The following is an 18318-nucleotide window of genomic DNA, read 5'->3' as shown; positions in this document are numbered from 1 at the left end:
TGGGGGGTGTCTCTCATCACACCTCTCACTCTCTGTGGACACCTGGTGGTCACTCTAAGACATGACACCCTGAGAGCGCAAGGAGAAGTCTGCTGTATGTCAGAAATATGAGTTGGTTTGATACATTTGAGCAGTTTGTGGAATACAATTGTTTTCTTCATGGCTTCCCGACTCATTTATAACCGGTTTTGCATCATGAAAGCACCCGTATTAGTCGCCCACATGTATAATTTTCAGAAAGTGACTCAAATAAAAATCATAGCTATTCGCCGAATAATTAAACATTTATCCGACCGGAAACGACCACTTGGCACCGGTGCGTGCGTGAAATATTTGTCTGGTGATGGAAATTCATCTCAGGAATGCATTTCTCCTCGCTCTGCGTCTCGGATCAGACTGTGAGGTAAGACAACAAGTCCCTCCCACTCGTCTGCTGCCTCCCTATTGGTCCAGACGGCGCCTGAGGAATGTCCTTCAACTGTTTAAATAGCGGCTCGTATCAGTGAGACAAGTCAGAGGAATAAGTTAAAGCATCGGAATAACGCCAGGACAGAAGCTCATTGAGATTTGCAGCAATATTCCCAAACTAATGAGCTCCATCTAAAGCGAGACAGACGGGATACGCGAACCGACAAGGACTTTTTCTTCTATTTTTGCCTATTTTACCCTCTCTCTCTATCTCTCGAGGAATTCTCATTTTTAAAAGGTTGGTAGAATAATTGCATGATTTACTATTATTTTTAAATGAAAAGATTTAAGATTAATCTGTCTATTAACTGTTTGATTATCTTGTTTTTGTTTTGTTTGGGTTGACCTGTAGCTTTGAGTTGAGAGCGAAGATGATGCTGTGCGGCATCTTCCTGTTGCTGATGCTTTGGAATTGTGAAGGCACAAGATTGGCAGGTGAGAAGTGAAACTGTTTAAGTTAATTTTTTTTTAAATCCGTCCATCCTTTATATGATCCGTTTAAGTTTGTTTCATCCACTAGTAATTATTATCTTCTTGCTTCCAATTAGTGAACCGTGCAGAAATATGAACCCACGTTTTTGTGTGTGTGTGTGTGTTCTCTACCGCAGAGAGCCGGGATGACAACGGCGTGTATGACTTATTCGATCTTGCTCGGGTGAGCAAAAAACATAACGGAGTTGGTTTGGTAAAAGGCGCAGATCCTTACAGCCCCGCATACAGGGTCCTGAACCCAGACCTGATCCCCCCGGTCCCCGACAGCTCCTTCAGGGACCTCATCGACTCCATCCAGGCTGAGAGGGGCTTCCTCCTCCTGCTCAACCTGAAGCAGATGAAGAAAACCAGGGGAAGCATTTTAACCGTGGAGAAGAGTGACGGATCCGGACCCATTTTCGAGATCATTTCCAACGGCAGGGCGAACACTCTGGATGTGGTCTACTCCACCATGAACCAGCTGCAGGTGGTGTCCATCGAGGATGCGGATCTGGCTACTGGCCACTGGAAGAACATCACGCTGTTCGTGCAGGACGACCGTGCTCAGCTTTTTGTGGGTTGTGAGGAGATCAACGTATCAGAGATGGATGTGCCCGTTCAAAACGTGCTGACCCCGGAGGTGGCAGACATTGCCAAGCTCAGGATCGGAAAGGGAGCTGCAAAGGACAGATTCATGGTAAGAAGTGATCTGCAGCTTGTACTAATAACGCAATTAATTCTATAGAAGTGTGTCTAACCGGGATTAATCTTCCCTCAGGGAGTCCTTCAAAATGTGCGGTTTATCTTTGGGACCTCCCTGGATGCCATACTGAGAAATAAAGGATGCCAGACTGGAGGTAAGTCTTCAAAACGAACTAAATCGTCTCAGTTGATCTGATAGTGGGGATAATCTGTTTGTAGGAATTCAAAAGATCCTTCCCATTTCAGCCCACTCTCCAAGACTCAGACAAGAAATTCATCTGTCTTCTCTTTCCCCCTGCAGCTACCTTAACTGATGTCATGACACTGGAGAACCCAGTTAATGGCTCCAGCCCTGCCATTAGAGCTGGTTACACTGACCAGAAAGCCAAAGGTGAGACCTCTCCACCCTCAAGAAACTAATTTCTGACTTTTTTTTTTTTTTTTGCAACTGGTTGGTTGCAAAGTTTAAGAGATGAGATCATTAAGTGGACTCTGCTCTAATTTACTCAGATCTGCAGTCTGTCTGTGGCTTCTCTTGTGAGGACATCGCAAGCATTTTTAAGGAGCTCAAGGGACTCAATGTGGTTGTTAAACAGCTGTCGAATGAGCTCGTCAAAGTGGTGAGTTCCAAGGGCCGCCAGTCGTCATCCTCTCTCTTTTCCCTATGTCGTCCCCTCTGATTCCAGTTAACACATTCCCAGTTCGTAGCCACTTGTCGCTTTAATGGCAGCCTACAGCCAAGTCCTTAATGAGACCCATGTGAATACACAAATATGTTTGGCTGTCGGTTGCATTTGCACTGCTTCACTAGAGTCAAGCAATGTCTTAATCACAGTGTCGGTCGGTGATTCATTTGTATTGGAACCTTGGCAAAGTGAAAGTTTTCCGTCCTGAGTAACCCCCACCCCCCCAACCCCCCTTTTCTTTCCCTCTCATTTTTCCTGCAGACTAAGGACAGCGAAGTGCTTCGAAATGAAATTATTATCCAAAGAGGAGTTTGCATCCACAACGGAATTGTGCACAAAGACAAAGATGAATGGACGGTGGATGGCTGCACCGAGTGTACCTGCCAGGTGAGTGTCGCCAGACCTGAAAAAATGTAACCTTTACACAAGCCAGGAATCAGCTGTGGAAGAAAATACCTGTACTTCCTGTATCCCTGCAGTATTGGACTGATAGCACCCACTATAATTACATTACTTCCAGCGCAGCAAGAGGCATTTTCTTTCTAGCACCATCTGGTTCTTGTATCGCATAATTGGTAAAGTGTTTGTGATTTCTGTGACAAAGCAGAAGTGTCTTGCACCATATAACAATCAGTCCGTCGAACAGTGCCAGCACAGTCAGCTCATTACTCTTGTACTAATTCAGCTGTTCCTCCTTTCAGAACTCTGCTACTGTGTGTCGAAAAATCTCCTGCCCCCTGATCCCCTGTGCGAACGCCACCGTGCACGATGGAGAGTGCTGCCCTCGCTGTGGGCCCAGTAAGCTCCCTTTCTTTCGAATGCTCTTATTCAATGATTTTCTTCATGTTCTTGCTTGAGATTCTCATTCGTTACATCCTACCCCCCGCTACAGCAAATATCACTGGCTGGTCCCCCTGGTCTGAGTGGACCCATTGTTCTGTGACTTGTGGTCGGGGTATCCAGCAGCGTGGACGCTCCTGTGATCGCATCAACAGCAACTGCGAGGGCACTTCTGTCCAGACCCGTGACTGCTACCCTCAAGAATGCGACAAACGCTGTACGTCAATTCCTAACTTTCCTTTATTCTGTCCTTATTTTGAGGTTTTGAATACTTAAGTTGGTACATGGCATTCACAGTCAAACAAGATGGTGGTTGGAGCCACTGGTCTCCCTGGTCTTCATGCTCTGTGACCTGTGGTGAGGGTATCATCACCCGCATACGCCTCTGCAACTCCCCCACACCCCAGATGGGTGGCAGGGACTGCCAGGGAGAAGGACGTCAAACGGAAATCTGCCAGAAATCACCTTGTCCCAGTAAGTTCAAGTGTCAGTATCAGCGTTGGGATTTTATGAATTCAGGGGCACATACTGATTGTTTTTAATCATTTTTTTTAGTCAATGGAGGTTGGGGACCTTGGTCACCATGGGACACCTGCACTGTTACCTGTGGTGGAGGAGTTCAGAACCGTAAACGTCTCTGCTCTGATCCTGTCCCCAAATACGGAGGAAAGGATTGTGTTGGTGATGCCACAATGTCTCAAGTGTGCAACAAACAGGAGTGTCCGATTGGTAAGATTTCTAAAAATGAATAATTGGTAAAAGATGTAAGACAATAATCAAGATAACAAAGGACCAATTCCTCTTTTTGTCAGATGGTTGCCTGTCAAGCCCATGCTTCCCTGGCGCCAAGTGCACCAGCTTCCCTGATGGCTCTTTCAGGTGTGGCAAATGTCCACTTGGCTACAACGGCAATGGCGTCACCTGCAAAGACATTGACGAGTGTAAAGAGGTTCCTGACGCTTGCCATACACACAATGGAGTCCATCGCTGCGAGAACACTGAGCCAGGTTACAACTGTCTGCCGTGCCCTGCTCGTTTCTCCGGTCCTCAGCCCTACGGAAGAGGAGTGGAGCAGGCAACTGCTAAAAAACAGGTTTGTTACTCTCTGCTTTTCCTTGGAGGCAGTAGTGTAGCTGTTGGGTTTTTGGTTTGTTTTTTGTTGTTGTTGTTGTTTTTTTAGTAATTCTCTGCAATTTTTTTTTTCTATAGGTTTGCACACCTCGCAACCCTTGCAAGGACGGTAGCCACGACTGCAACAAAAATGCAAACTGCATCTACTTGGGCATCTTCTCCGAGAGCATGTACCGCTGTGAGTGCAGGCCAGGGTATGCTGGGAACGGCCATATTTGCGGAGAAGACACTGATCTGGATGGATGGCCCAACACTAACCTGTTGTGTGTGGCGAACGCCACCTACCACTGCAAGAAGGTAGAGAGGCCCCAGAATGCTTGAAATACTTAGGCCATTATTCCCCATCTGCACTCTATTATTGTAATAACTGTTTCCTTAACCCTTCCTTTGTTTCTTCACAGGATAACTGCCCCAACCTCCCCAACTCTGGTCAGGAAGATCACGACAAAGATGGCCTGGGTGATGAATGCGACCACGATGATGACAATGATGGGATCCCCGATGATAGGGTGAGTCATCACAACAGTTCTTTCTTAGCCCCATACAGTGATTTCCTCACAGACCAGACATAGCAATCAGCAGTAGCCATTCTTCCTCTGGGAAATAGGAATGCAAGAGCCTGTGTGTTTGTGTGCTTCCATCAGACTTCAGTGGAAAGCCAGTTGTGTACGAATAGTGTATTATAATTTCGGCATAAAGATGGGGTGGCTTGGTTCCCATAATTCTAAGTGTGGATTTGGAAACTCAGGCAGGAAAAATGCTGTGGTATAAAATTACCAGCTCTTTTGCAGTGGAATATCGCAGTATAGCACAAGATGGGAAAAACAAGCATTGGGACATTTCATTGTGAGACTTTTTAGTAATTAAATTTCTCTTCTGATATGTCTCTATCAATCCAGGACAACTGCCCAAGAGTGTACAACCCTGCCCAGTATGACGCAGACAGGGATGATGTTGGTGATGCCTGTGACAACTGTGTGTTTGAGGCTAACACTGACCAAACCGACACTGACAATAACGGCGAGGGAGACGCTTGCGCTGTTGATATTGACGGTGATGGTAAGTGATCCCTTCAGACACCATCAGTCCTGTTTCCTCTCAACCTTTGTCCTGTCGTCTCATCGATGTTGGATTCCACAGGTATTCTGAATGAAAATGACAACTGCCCATATGTTTACAACGTGGATCAGAGAGATACTGACAGGGACGGCGTGGGAGACCATTGTGACAACTGCCCTCTGGAGCACAACCCCGATCAGGTAACGGCAGCTCCCACCTAGCACCTTTACCGTAGCCTCAAGTGTTACGTGACTACGTCAAAGCTTCTGGAATTAAAGCCACAAATTCTTACTTTGGATGAAAGAGAGGAATGTGAAAACCAGTGTGAGACTCACTCCTCTCATTTCATCTTTGAAACAAACGTGAATGTAACAGTGGGCGGACATTGAACACAGGGTCCATTGCTTGAGCACAAATGGCTGCTTTTTAAATCACCTCTTATATTGAGGCTGGTGGAAAAACAGTGAATGATTATTTGAATTGAGGACAAGCGTCTTCCAGTGTGACAGTCAGTCTTTTGAGAAATCTCATCCTAAAGGAATTCTGCTCTCCTACAGATCGACTCTGACTCAGATCTCGTCGGAGACAAATGTGACAACAACCAGGACATTGACGAGGATGGTCACCAGAATAATTTGGACAACTGCCCGTACATTCCCAACGCCAACCAGGCTGACCATGACAAGGATGGGAAGGGTGACGCTTGCGACCACGATGACGATAATGATGGCATTCCTGATGACAAAGACAACTGCAGACTGGCCTTTAACCCAGATCAGCTGGACTCTGATGGTGAGTCACTCTTTCCGTGGTGTGACCCAAATGTGTCCAAACGAAAGGTTGGTTCTCAATTCCATGTCTAAAAATATACAATTTCCCTTCAGGTGATGGTCGTGGTGATGTGTGCAAAGACGACTTTGACCAAGACAATGTCCTGGACATTTATGATGTGTGCCCAGAGAACTTTGCTATCAGCGAAACAGACTTCCGCAGATTCCAGATGGTTCCTCTGGACCCTAAGGGTACCTCCCAGATTGATCCCAACTGGGTGGTCAGGCATCAGGGCAAGGAGTTGGTGCAGACGGTCAACTGTGACCCCGGCATTGCTGTTGGTACGTTAAATAATCAGTAACATCTCTGTACACTTATACACAACATTGTAGCCACCAGAATCTTAACCAGCTCCCTTTTACTTTCAGGTTTCGATGAATTCAGTGCTGTAGATTTCAGTGGAACGTTCTTCATCAACACGGACAGAGATGACGACTACGCCGGCTTTGTGTTTGGCTATCAGTCCAGCGCTCGCTTCTACACAGTCATGTGGAAACAGATCACACAGACCTACTGGTCTCACACACCCACAAGAGCTCAGGGATACTCAGGCCTGTCCATCAAAGTGGTCAACTCCACCACTGGACCCGGTGAGCACCTGAGGAACGCACTGTGGCACACCGGAGACACCCCAGGACAGGTGAGCACACACATCGATTGGTTTATGGTTCACCCAGTTTGTTTGTGTTGTTTCTCCAGTTTTAATTTTGACCTTGTTTCCAGGTGCGCACTCTGTGGCACGACCCCAAGAACATTGGCTGGAAGGATTTCACCGCCTACAGATGGCACCTGACCCACAGACCCAAGACTGGACTTATTAGGTGAGTTCCACGGCTCAGAAGCAAGCTATATTACACATTTCCAACTGTAAAGGAACACAACTCATTGGGAGTCCGATCTTGTTTTTAGAGTGGTGATGTACGAAGGCAAGAGAATCATGGCTGATTCTGGAAACATCTATGACAAGACGTACGCTGGTGGGCGACTAGGCTTGTACGTCTTCTCTCAGGAGATGGTTTACTTCTCAGATCTCAAATATGAATGTAGAGGTAAGACATTTAAACAGCATTTGCTTTGAATCATTGAAAAAAAATCCCCTCATCATCACTCTTCTTACATGTTTTCTATCTTATAATTTCTTTCAGATACATAATCGGACCACAGAGCCTTCCAGAAGAATGTCTGTCATTATGAATATATAATCCGAGGCCTGGAACAGTATGTCTTTAAATATTCCTTTGAGAAATGCACATTGGAGGAACGATGCGCAAGTGAGAGGTAAACTGACCTCAGGACTTAAAAGCCAAATGAAAGTTCAATGATGATTCTGCACCAATGCAAAAAAAAACAAAAACAAAAACCTCTTATTGTAAGCGCAGCTGTGCTCAGAAGAAATTGGCCCTCTGTCGTTGTTGCTCTGCTCTGCATTGAAGGAGGGTTGCGTTTATTGCTTTGCACACCTGAACTGTTGTCGATATTCCTCGGTGGATGAGGGACCAAAGGGAAAATAGTTCCACGTTTTTATTTTTTTTTCCATTCTTGAGCATTAATATAGATCTGCTGTGGACTCAAAGATCAGTATGAAGAAAGCAGTAGGAGAACTTTCTTTGGCTGGGGAACTATGACCCCCTTGAAGGAACTGTTGAGGGACCATGGACAGTATGAACTGACTGTTACTATCAAAGAGAGTGAATGTTGTTTTGTGTGTTTGTGCATGTGTATCACCCCCCCCCCCCAAAAAAAAAGCATTGTTATGAAGACAACCAAGTCAAGGAGACAAAAACAAAAAAAAAACAAAAAACAAAAACAAAGCAGTTTTGATTTAATGACCCCAGCAGATACTAAGGGTTCTGCTAAGCCCAGGCTTAGAGCTGGCCCAAACATTGTAACTAGTCTTCTCAGGAAAGAGCACTAGATGAAAGTTGAGCACAAAATTCAGGACAGCACAGGGCCTCAAAGCAGGAGACGCTAATGGAAAGGTCAATATTAGCAAATTTTACTTTAATTTCTCTGACCTGACTGAACACGACACGGGACGTAAACAACGAGGGCCAGTCTTTTTCCTGTTTCGAGTCTGTACGCTTCAGCAATTCTTCCTAATAATTCAAAATTTCATCCTCTAATTATGATACATAACATTTCATTTGACCCAAACAGTAAAAGATCACTTCTTTTGCTTCTGCACAGTGTGCATGACTGGTGTGTCTGAGCATGTTTATGCATTTCTGACAAGGGAAAAACAAAGGAAACCCTTTATGTACAAATATTACCTCATGAATTATTTTTGTATTGAGGCCAGCAATACACAAGAAGCGTTCGTCTTAACAACAGAGTTATGCATTGGATGGCTTCTTCTTCTTTTGTTTTTAATTCAGCAAGACTCTAGTATCTTTTATATGCTGTATATAAGATATTTTTGTAGGTAAAGAAGCCTGAACAGGAAAGGATTATGATGTTGTGCTCTATGTATTTCTTGTGCCTTTTTGATAAATTATTATGTTTGTTGAGGTTATTTCATTTGTGTAGATATATGCTATTTAAATAATTTATCCAGAAGCGTAGCCTCGTGGAAGCGCTTCTGTTTGTATAAACTTATTTGCACACTGACATGAGGATGTCTTTGTTTTTTTTTGGTTTTTGTATGTCTTTTTTTTTTAATTATTACTGAAGCTTTTCTATAAACATTTGTACCATAGTTTCTATCAAAAAAATGCTGTTTATACTCAGACTTGTTATTTTGTAATGTCAAATGAATAAATAAACATTTCAGGAAAAAAAAGATCCTTGTCTTTTGGGCTCATCAAACAAAACAAGTTTCCTTTTCAGTAATGTTGGACTATATATTTTCTTTGATTGGGGTCTTCTCACTAGAAAAGCAAAGGCAGCAGATCCATGCTGTGTCAAACGACTGGAATCTATTAGTTAAATCTAGTGAAGCCTCTGAGAAAGGGAGTATCCCTCGGCGTCGGCGGGAGGAAAACTCAACATGAAGTATAACCCGTTTAAAGAGGATATTCATCCAGATCTGATTACACATCTCGCAGGCATCTCTTCAAACACTAAACACTCCACGTGATCTGCAGACATACGGAATTTAGCAAGTTAGAGTGATAAATTCACTCTCTTCAGGGAAGTGAACTTCACTTATGGCAGTTTCAGCAGGCTGCGGCCTCCTCCTGCCAGTAGGAGCGCGCGTTGAAATTCCACTGTTTTCATAAAAACGTCTACATAAAACTTGTCACGGTAGATGGAGTGTCTAGCTGCTGCTGCAAGACCAAAGCTCGGTACATCATCTGCAGCTTTGGGCTGCTAATTGAGTTTTTTTTTTTTTTTTTTACAAGACCAGAAAAGGCCCCAGTCAGGGTCTTGCTTGAAAACCCAGACAGTCTAAGAATGCCACAGGACTCTTTACATTAGAAGTGACCTCATTCTTACCATACTGAGCTCACTGTGGTTCCATTACCCCAAATAACCAGAATGACCTCCCTCCATCTGTCACGTAGCTCAGATGCTATTGTGAAACTGACCTGTTTTGTTTGATAAAATGACTCAAAATGTCAACAGCGAAGTTGTTTGTGCGTGTTTTTGGACCTGCGCTGAGGTGTCTGTTTAGATTCCTGACCAGATATCGCTGCAGGTTTCGCTGATAGCGTGGCTGGAGTTGGGGTTTGACCTTGAACGCTCACCTGGCCGATGTGCTTTAACTCTAAAGGAATGCGAGATCATTCCTGCTGTTAAGCCGAGGTCAGAATGTGTGGGTGAGGTGAAGAGTGAGATGAACAGGGCCCATAGGTGTCCAGCGCCAAGAGAGAGAGGAAAGGCAGGATCTCTGAGCTGAGGTCAGCCAGGTGCAAAGAAGCGACTTGCACAAGCAAATAGGAACTATGTCGACGGCGCCACAAAATCTCCCAAACAAACTGAAAGCAATTCTAAAGCTTCTCATCTTTTGTGTCCTGTTAACGAAGGAGCTCACGCAGGGTCCGATTTCAGAAGCTCCCTCTAATCTGACTGCAGTAGATCACCTATGGGGGCCGAAATGAAAAGAATGTTTTGCATTTTAGAGGTTTAAGCTGAACCGCCCCTGACTGATCATCCCTCTGCCCTCATCTCCAGCCATGACGGATCTCTGCCCTCACCTCACTCTCACAGCCACTGCGTATGTCCCAGCTGAGGCGTAATGTTGATACGTTCTAATGTGCAGACTTCACCCCACACTGCTATCGGATGGGTGTTTGTGTTCAGTGGAACATTCTGCGGCCATCGTACCCAGTGATTAGATTTAATGACAGCAATTTTCTGTTCTCATCTATGATACTTAGATTAATACAAAGGGGTGGCCCTGCTGCTTTGTTTCCTCATGCAGGGCCAGAAAACATGATGAAAAACAATGGGATGCAATCCAGCAGCATCTTGAAAGCATAGGAAGGGAGGGGGGCAATTAAGAGAAAGAAAAGAGTTCACATCCTCCTTTTAATCAGCCTGGCAGTGCACATAAGACATTTAAATCTCTGAATACCCCCCCAGTAATCTGTCTTACAACCGCTAGTAGCTTAATGTCCTCTCAGCGCAGTGGCGCATCTTTCTGATAAACATCCTGCTAGCAGGGCCTGTCAGGTGGATCAGGTCCATCTGTATCTTTTTAAGGTCTGTTGGAGTTCATCTCAAGGTCCTGGCTCCAGCTCTGTCAGCTCACAAGCATCCAGCAGGCGAAGTAGCTGCTCCTCGCAGAGGTCTGGTGACTGTGGACAAACACACACAAACACACACACACACACACACACACACACACACACACACACACACACACACACACACGTATATACACATATGCGGTTGATATAAGACCGTGCATATAAAATCAAAGTGCATGTCGGCACAGATTTGTTTGCATGTGTGCACCCAGCAGCCTTTAATATAGCGCGTGCGCGCAGACACACACACACACACACACACACACAAGGCCACATGTGCTTATTATTACTGTAGTGAATATTTCTCAGCTTGTTGATATCTTCCTAACATGCTCCCTAAATGTCTTCAAATCCAGATAGCGTGTTGTTTTAATCCGGGATAACAGCAGACATTCCCAGTAATACTGCAGTGTACTTGTCCCCCTTTTCCTAAAATCACTTCCAGTTGGATACAAACACTCTCTTTATACTGATAAGGCGTCTGGCTGCTTGTGAGTTAGGAAAGAGCGTCTTCATCCACTAAATGATGAGGAAACGTTGCAGTATCGTGATCTCGACCTGGGAGTGTTGTGTGATTTGGCCCCTTGACTTGTTTCTCAGTCGCTTTATCATAAGAACAAGGTATGGCCTGACTGGCTGGCCTATGTGCGTTGCTCGTAGACATTTTTTCGGTGTGAGAATGCAACAGGTTTGTTTAGACAGCTGCAACTCAACAGTCAATCTGCTCCAATAATATCAACCTTTCATGACACAATCATGAGGCCAAAGTGTGCTCAGGAGAGCCAGAACGACTGTCATCATTCTCCCAGCATGTGGACTCTCGTCTCCAGCTATCCTGCTCTACTTTTACTGGGAACGTCCTGGTCCAGTTGTTTTGTCCCTGCTTTTTATTTTGATGCCAGTTCTAAACAACTGATTGTTTTTGGCCACTTGGGAGCGGCAGAACACGCAGTTTATAGAAAATGTGACGCAACAATGACCTATTACATGTTCAAAGCTATTTAGCAAAGATGAACGCAATATTCCAATATTCTTTCTATTTCTTTGCTCTTGAGGGGAATATCTGGCTGTTCATTTTATATCCAATTCCACATTTTGTCTTTTCTTCTCTTATAAAATGTATAATATCAAGATAACATGTAGCAAAAATGACACCCGCGCTGTTGTTTTCACTTCTCCCCCACAGCGTCACAAAATCGCATTCCTGTGTGTCATCTATCCTCGCTAGCTGAAGCTAATACTCTTCATCGATCACTTGTACACCTCCTCTGAGCAGACCACCCTCTGTAACGCTGATGGACGTCTCCACTAGAGATCCCTGTTCATGTTCAAAGTGCTCCACAGTATAATGACATGTACTGACAGCCTTTAGGTCACAAAGGGTTGGTTCTTTATGACCCCCACAATTACCCAGACGCTGCATATCACTTTCTACCAACAGACAGGAGTCTGCAGGCACCGGGGACACATTCCAGCCTCCACGCCCCCCCAGCAGCACTCCATGTTTTTGTCCTTTGACATGAAACAAGACAGGGCTCCTCGCCTGTGGACTTGACCTTCACCTCTAAATGGCAAAAGAGGATGAAAAGTATTTGTATATCTTTGTGCTGTGCGTTTATTGTGTTTCAAAATGTATTTAAATTGACAACTTAACCCGCAGGCTGAAATTTGCACAAAAATTGTTTTAAAAAAATAACCGAGATATTAAAAATTCACCGGTCACTTCCAGGAAATATTTTCAGTGTCTGTGAATAGTGCAATAAAACCGTTCCCCACTGACTGGAGTACTAATGGCAAGAAATGCCTTTAACCAGCGACAAGTTTCCTATGGAGGGCTGAGGAAGAGAGAAAAAAAGTGTTTTTAACTGCTGTGAGAAAAAGCTATGACTGTTTAAAAGAGGTCGACCTCCAGTGCCCTTGATCCCGAGGAGCCCAAGAGGTGAATAATATGTTTTTTTTCCTTTCTGTGGATACTCTTTATAGACTTCAGCTCCTCTCCGTCCAGCAGACAATGAAGGCAATCCCATAAAAAAAGTAGAAGAAAAAAAGGCGCTGAGAGAACAAGAAAGATATCCAAAGAAAACACATATGTTTGATCAACGTAGAGTCAGGCAACACCCTTCCTCTGCTGGGTTATCGCTCAGACAGCCTCTTTGACCGAGTCCATCGCTATCATCAGAAGGAGGAGGATAAACAGAGCAGGAGATCTGACTTTCTAATTCTCTCATCCTGCCATCAAGTGTCACCAGGTTTATAATCTCTCCATCTGGCCTGCAACCAAACCAACACACAAGAAAAAATCCCAGTTCCTGTCCTCTTTCGCCACATTTGACTTCCTACATGCATTCGCTTGTAGCACCTTTTCTCCTCCTGCATTCCAATCGCGCCCAAATGAGAGTGAGTTGAATGTGACGACAGAGGAATCTGGTGAACTCCACCCCTGATGAGATGGAATTATGAGGTTTTTGGTCACTATCCGGTTTCCCACCAGGAGATGAATCTTGACAAAGCCAGACTTGCTCAACACCGCCGGCTATCAGGGCTGAAACGGACCACCACCTCTGTAGTGTTGGGCTGTGCACTCAGGGCGCCGGGCCAGTTCACCAGAAGCGTGGGCTTCTCGGCTTTCAAGGTCACATACCTCAGCTGTGCCGGCCACAGAGCCAGAGGCTTGTTCCCCGCTAACGGGGAGCCGTTGTATTCGTTAATTCTCTACATGCTCCACCTAGACGCTGAGAGGTTCTCCTAACTGACACTTTCTGTTTCAGTTCAGCATGACATCACTGCAGATGCGTCACTCTCGCTAGCTCATGCAGTTGGTGAAATGTGGACGTCCTTAGGTAGATCTTATCCTCAGTTCACCTCGTCATGTGCTTTGCTTGAACTATCAACAGTCCTGAGGTGGTTTCCTGCACAGCTTCAGCTCAGGGCCGTCTCTGTGAATATCCTGTAAATGTCATACTAACGTTTCTGTAATTACCAAACTCCAAATACGCTCGTGATATGGTCAAACTCCAGCAGCCACGCAGGAACTTAACCAGTTGTGCTTGTGCATCTGTTTGTCATTTAGCTCTGTGCCAAGACTCAGATCGCTGGGCAATGTATGGAGGGCTGTGGTTACATGACTTTAGACAGTTGAGACGCGTGCCGTCATCACACCTGGACCCGTGATGGAGGGACAGGTTGTGTGTGTGTAACACTGCTCTGCTCTGTGTCAGGTTTCATTATGATTTTTCTTTTTTGAAAGAAGACGGGACATGAATTGACAAATATATATAAAGTTCCAATAAGCTTCTCGCCTCGTCTCGTCTCAAAGTTAAGAGCAGGTTGACAAAAGTCCAGATTTGGCAAATCGCTATTAGGGCATATTTGGCAGGTCAGATGCAATAAATAACAGATTTTAAGAGTTATACTGTTAATTACTGTTAATGCTGTTTTAGTTTTGTGTGGTAAAAATGCTCCTCGGAGGATCCCTAATAGTTTTGTCATGATTTGATCAGGCAGCAGAGTGACACTTTGTCCAAAACATGAGTTTGGCATGAGTAAAGTACGAAAAAAACAACTCCAAGGCAGCAGAGATGGTGGTGAACAGACAAAAAGACATTTTAACAGCACAATATGTGTTTGATTTTGTTTCGCCGCCCACCATTTGGTTTGAATTTTGGCCCAGTGAGGGAAAAAGTTTGGGCAACTCTGGTTAAGAGCATAAAAATTCAACTCTGGGATAAATAAAAGAATAGGAAAATACCATTTTGAGTTAGTTATGGATGACTCAAAGATTTAAAATCACATGAAGTTTTTCAGTTGTGCAATAACGGTCTCGTTCTTTGAAAGTATCAGGGTACACGGTACTACGTAATTATTTTGAATCATATAAAACAAGATTTTTTTTTTTTAATGGAATAGCGTAGGAAGGCTCGAGTGCATGAACAGGTGAGGTTCTTGTTACTTTTACGATACCAAACCGTTAACGCTGATAACAGGACGTATCTTGAAAAAGTGTATCCGTTGCAGCCTGTGTGGCCCTGTTTGTCTAGTCGAAAGGAACAAACTTGAAAGCATCATGTTTAATTGTTTTAGAGATTCCTGGCTAATGAGAACAGCATGACTGATAATGTTGGATTAATTACAACAAGACCACTTTAGTTGAATCATCCTATCTTTCGGTAAATGCAGGATTTTTCCTTCCTTTTGAAGTTGATATTGGAATGCAGCCAAATGAGGTTGCAGGGAAACTAACACGCCCTGCTGAGTATAAATCGAACACTTGGAAATATCCCTGTTGAACTCATGTTATCGTGTCTTTCTGGAATTGTTTTGTTGATTTCCTCATACAACGATTCCACAGAGGTGTATCTTTAACAGAGAAAACAGGCCAGAAGTTCATTTCTTTGGGAAAAAAAGAAAAAAAAAAAAGGTCAAGGTGTTACAGCACAGGCAAATATCATTAACAGGAAAAGTTAGACAATCGGAAGAGATAAGAGAGATTTTTGGGTAAAGAGGGGATTTCTCTGTAACAGAGGTTAAGGAGAGGAGGACGCAACTGACGCACAATACGTGCAAAATGGCTTTTGGGTGTAGCATATTCCCAGTAATCCTTTTCTAGTACCGCAGAACGACAGGTGAAAAAGCATGTGAAAAGACATTTAACTTGATGTGAAACAAATCAACTTTATGAGTGCGCTGGAACTGTGTGAAACCTTTTAAGAATGCCCTCCTAGACAAATTCCACACAAATAAATCTTCTCTTACCACAAAACAAGTTTTCTGGCAATAAAAGTAAACGCCAGTGACTGTGCTGTTTACATTAGTTGGGTTCAATCATTTAGTGATGGTATATTAAATGCAATGACACACAGCTAAATGAGGCTGGTGGTTGTGATGACTTGTGATCATAACAAGGACAAGTCTCAGAATTCCACTAGTCTCTTCTTAATGAAGCCAGGAATAGGTCTCAGTTGTGCGGTGTGATGACCTCTGATGTGAGGGTGCGGCTGCCACATCATGTTTTTACTGCCTCATGCATCGTTTTATGTTTAAAATAAGCGTATATACATCACTCTGGGCCTTGTCGGCGCTGGTTTCCCACTTTTTGTATTATAAACTGTTTGCTTGTCTCTAACAACATCTACTGCACGTCTGTCCGTCCTGGGTGAGGGATCCCTCCTCTGTTGCTCACCCTGAGGTTTCTCAGACTTTTCCCTGTTAAAAAGGTTTCCTATGGAGTTTTTCCTCAGTCGATGTGAGGGTCGAAGGGCAGAGGATGTTGTCATGATGCCATGTAAAGCCCTTTGAGACAAAGTGTTTGTGAAAACAGGCTCTACAAATAAAATTGCCTTGCCTTGGTGAAATTAAGGATAATGCATCTGAATTTGTATTCTGTCAGCAAACAAAGAACAAGTCAGGGTTTTTTTCTTGTATCCTTTTCTTGCACACAACATTTAAAGTTATAAAAGTCAGAGCTTCACCTTTGTTCTTAAAACATTCCTCTGTTGTGTCTTTAGCTACAGGGTTTTGGGAGAGAGTGACAGCTCTGTGGTTGTAACTCTGCAGAAGCTCCTAAAACCAAGACGCAGCTCAATGGTTTCCAGGGAACACTGTGGAGCGTGCAGATCTACTCTCAGCGAAGAATGTTAGAAAGCCATGAAACACTGTGTAGTGGAGTTAACAACCATCTTTCAGATGAAGCTTGTGTGCAAAGCCGAGCAAGAAATCTAACCTCTTACTGAGAAAACAGCATAAATTTGACATGAAACCAAAAAAATGTAGAAGTTAAACCTTTAAGTGAGTGCGAGTGATGCAAAAGGAGAAAAGGGAGAAAGGGGGAAAAGAGAGAAAAAAGACCCTGCAGAGACACAAATGTTTATTTCATCGTCCTTGTGCACGGCTGAGGATGAGCTGTGTGTGCTTGTAATCATTTGTCGACACGTGTCTGAGAAGTGTTTTAATGCGGAACACAGGCGGTGTGTAGCGTATACACGTCTTCACATGTGTAGATGTGGCGTGAATTTAAGTGTGTCTTTTTGTTGTGTGAGTAAAGTGAACTCACTGTCATCCCCTGGCTCTGGTTCAGGTTCTCCAGCTGCTGTTGGATCTCTTGGAGCCGTCTCTCCTGCACTTTCCTCTCCTTCATATCCTGCAGGACCTTCTCTCCTGGCTCCGGGTCCCCATCATACCTCCAGCCAACCTCTGAGCTGTGCACCTGACACACAGCAGACACCGATTGTTCCCACCGGGAGAAAACAAATCATCTCACATGTGGACGTAGCTGGGTCACTCTCACACGCTCGGAGCTGCCACTCAGAAGCATTTTTGATAGTGACCAAAACCATGCAGTTTATCACGATTCGTTCAAGTTGAAAGAATTCATCTCTGGTAAATTTCAACCTGTATTTCTTTTGGGGTCCAAATGACTGATTGGGTCCAAAATTAGCATGATCGTTCCAATACTGGAATATAGGCTAACAGGAAACAGCTGCAACTAGCATATAGCGCAACTATCCTGAGTCTGCCAGTGGCAAACCAAGCCCTTTCTTTCAGTGGATGGACTTTGCAGCCATTTCCTGGTTATCAGCCTTATTCTGAAACATCCATCCATCCATTTTCTAGACCGCTTATCCTTTAAGTGCTCCCAGTGTCAGCTGGGATAGGCTGCACTGGTTCACCCTGGAAGGGTCGCCAGTCTGTCGCAGAGCCATTAGGGGCTCAGTATCTTGCTCAAGGATACTTGGACATGGTCACCGGGGGAAGTGAGGATCGAACCAGCGACCCTTCGGTTGCTAAACGGCCACTCTACCTCTGAGCCATGCCGCCCCTGTATTCTGAAACAATTGAAACTAATTCTGGTCATAGGGTGCAGGTTGAAAAATACTTGAATTTCCCTTCAAGGACTTGAGAAAGCATCTTTCAGTTAAATGTTTCATTGTTTTGTTGAATACATCAGATGCATTCAACAAGAGATGATGAGCCAGAGTTTTGTCTTTGTGACCACCCAGTGGATTTAAGATTATACTTTTTGCATTCTCTCAAACTCTGGGATGCAGTGTATCCAAAAACACTAAAAAAATGACAAATGTGCACAGTCAGGTGAAAACAAACTGCACAGCCGGCCAAGGGGTGAGTTCATTTTTGCCATTTGGACACTCAAGGCCCTCGCAAATGATTTTAGCATGAATCAAGTTTCATTCATGGAGACCTGGCCGCAGACCGAGAGCAAAAAGATAGTTAAAAAATTAGACATGAGCTTCACAAATAATCAAAGAGGATACCTCATGAATACCGAGACGCTGCGATGGAGGAACGGCATCTGCGAATGTAGCGTGATGGACAGCAGGCAGAGAAAGGTTTGCATAACTGTGGTAAAATAAATGATAGTAGCCGGTAACATCACCAAACCATTATTTATTTCTTTACAAGGTTGGAAAATACATGGAAAAAAC

The 18318-nt window shown here is 44.2% G+C and overlaps 2 protein-coding genes across 6 annotated transcripts in view; one reads left to right on the top strand and one right to left on the bottom strand.

Annotated features, from left to right (window-relative positions):
- Window positions 1–475: 475 nt before the first annotated feature.
- On the top strand, window positions 476–7548 carry thbs1a (thrombospondin 1a). 2 transcript variants are annotated; one of them, XM_086182121.1, is made up of 22 exons: window positions 477–706; window positions 821–903; window positions 1077–1636; window positions 1718–1796; window positions 1943–2032; window positions 2152–2261; window positions 2589–2714; window positions 3029–3125; window positions 3220–3384; window positions 3465–3641; window positions 3723–3896; window positions 3980–4260; window positions 4377–4595; window positions 4700–4807; window positions 5198–5357; window positions 5439–5557; window positions 5915–6149; window positions 6242–6469; window positions 6557–6828; window positions 6912–7009; window positions 7098–7237; window positions 7334–7548. In XM_086182121.1, the coding sequence occupies exons 2-22, from the start codon at window positions 840–842 to the stop codon at window positions 7339–7341; spliced, it is 3510 nt and encodes a 1169-aa protein (XP_086038247.1). In that variant the 5' UTR covers window positions 477–706; window positions 821–839; the 3' UTR covers window positions 7342–7548. The 2 variants fall into 2 exon arrangements, with proteins under 2 accessions (XP_086038248.1, XP_086038247.1); XM_086182122.1 differs by lacking the exon at window positions 3220–3384 and having other exon boundaries at window positions 476–706; window positions 3429–3641.
- A 3109-nt stretch (window positions 7549–10657) lies between these two features.
- The window catches only part of fsip1 (fibrous sheath interacting protein 1), a 27625-nt gene continuing 19964 nt past the window's right edge, over window positions 10658–18318 (bottom strand). For 3 of the 4 annotated variants that reach the window (XM_086182596.1, XM_086182601.1, XM_086182597.1), the window contains exons 9-10: window positions 16929–17081; window positions 10658–10927 (exon numbers count right to left, since the gene is read on the bottom strand). In XM_086182596.1, the coding sequence (XP_086038722.1) occupies window positions 10850–10927; window positions 16929–17081 (231 nt within the window). In that variant the 3' untranslated portion in view covers window positions 10658–10849. Of the gene's footprint in view, window positions 10928–16928; window positions 17082–18206; window positions 18233–18318 lie in introns of those variants that run through there. The other variant, XR_015109757.1, reaches the window with a different exon arrangement.

Source organism: Aulostomus chinensis, chromosome 17 (genome assembly GCF_037954235.1).
Source record: "Aulostomus chinensis isolate RoL2024-O1b breed Wild chromosome 17, RoL_Achi_v1.0, whole genome shotgun sequence".
Taxonomy (NCBI): Eukaryota; Metazoa; Chordata; class Actinopteri; order Syngnathiformes; family Aulostomidae; genus Aulostomus; species Aulostomus chinensis.
This window is presented reverse-complemented; position numbering and strand designations above follow the sequence as displayed.

What these genes read in the sequence shown, in the direction of transcription:
- thbs1a (XM_086182121.1), top strand. Translation starts at nt 840, where the DNA reads ATGATGCTGTGCGGCATCTTCCTGTTGCTGATGCTTTGGAATTGTGAA. An exon ending in ATGGGATCCCCGATGATAGG is followed by an intron (nt 4,808 to 5,197) that starts GTGAGTCATCAC and finishes CTATCAATCCAG; the next exon opens with GACAACTGCCCAAGAGTGTA. An exon ending in CCCAAGACTGGACTTATTAG is followed by an intron (nt 7,010 to 7,097) that starts GTGAGTTCCACG and finishes TCTTGTTTTTAG; the next exon opens with AGTGGTGATGTACGAAGGCA.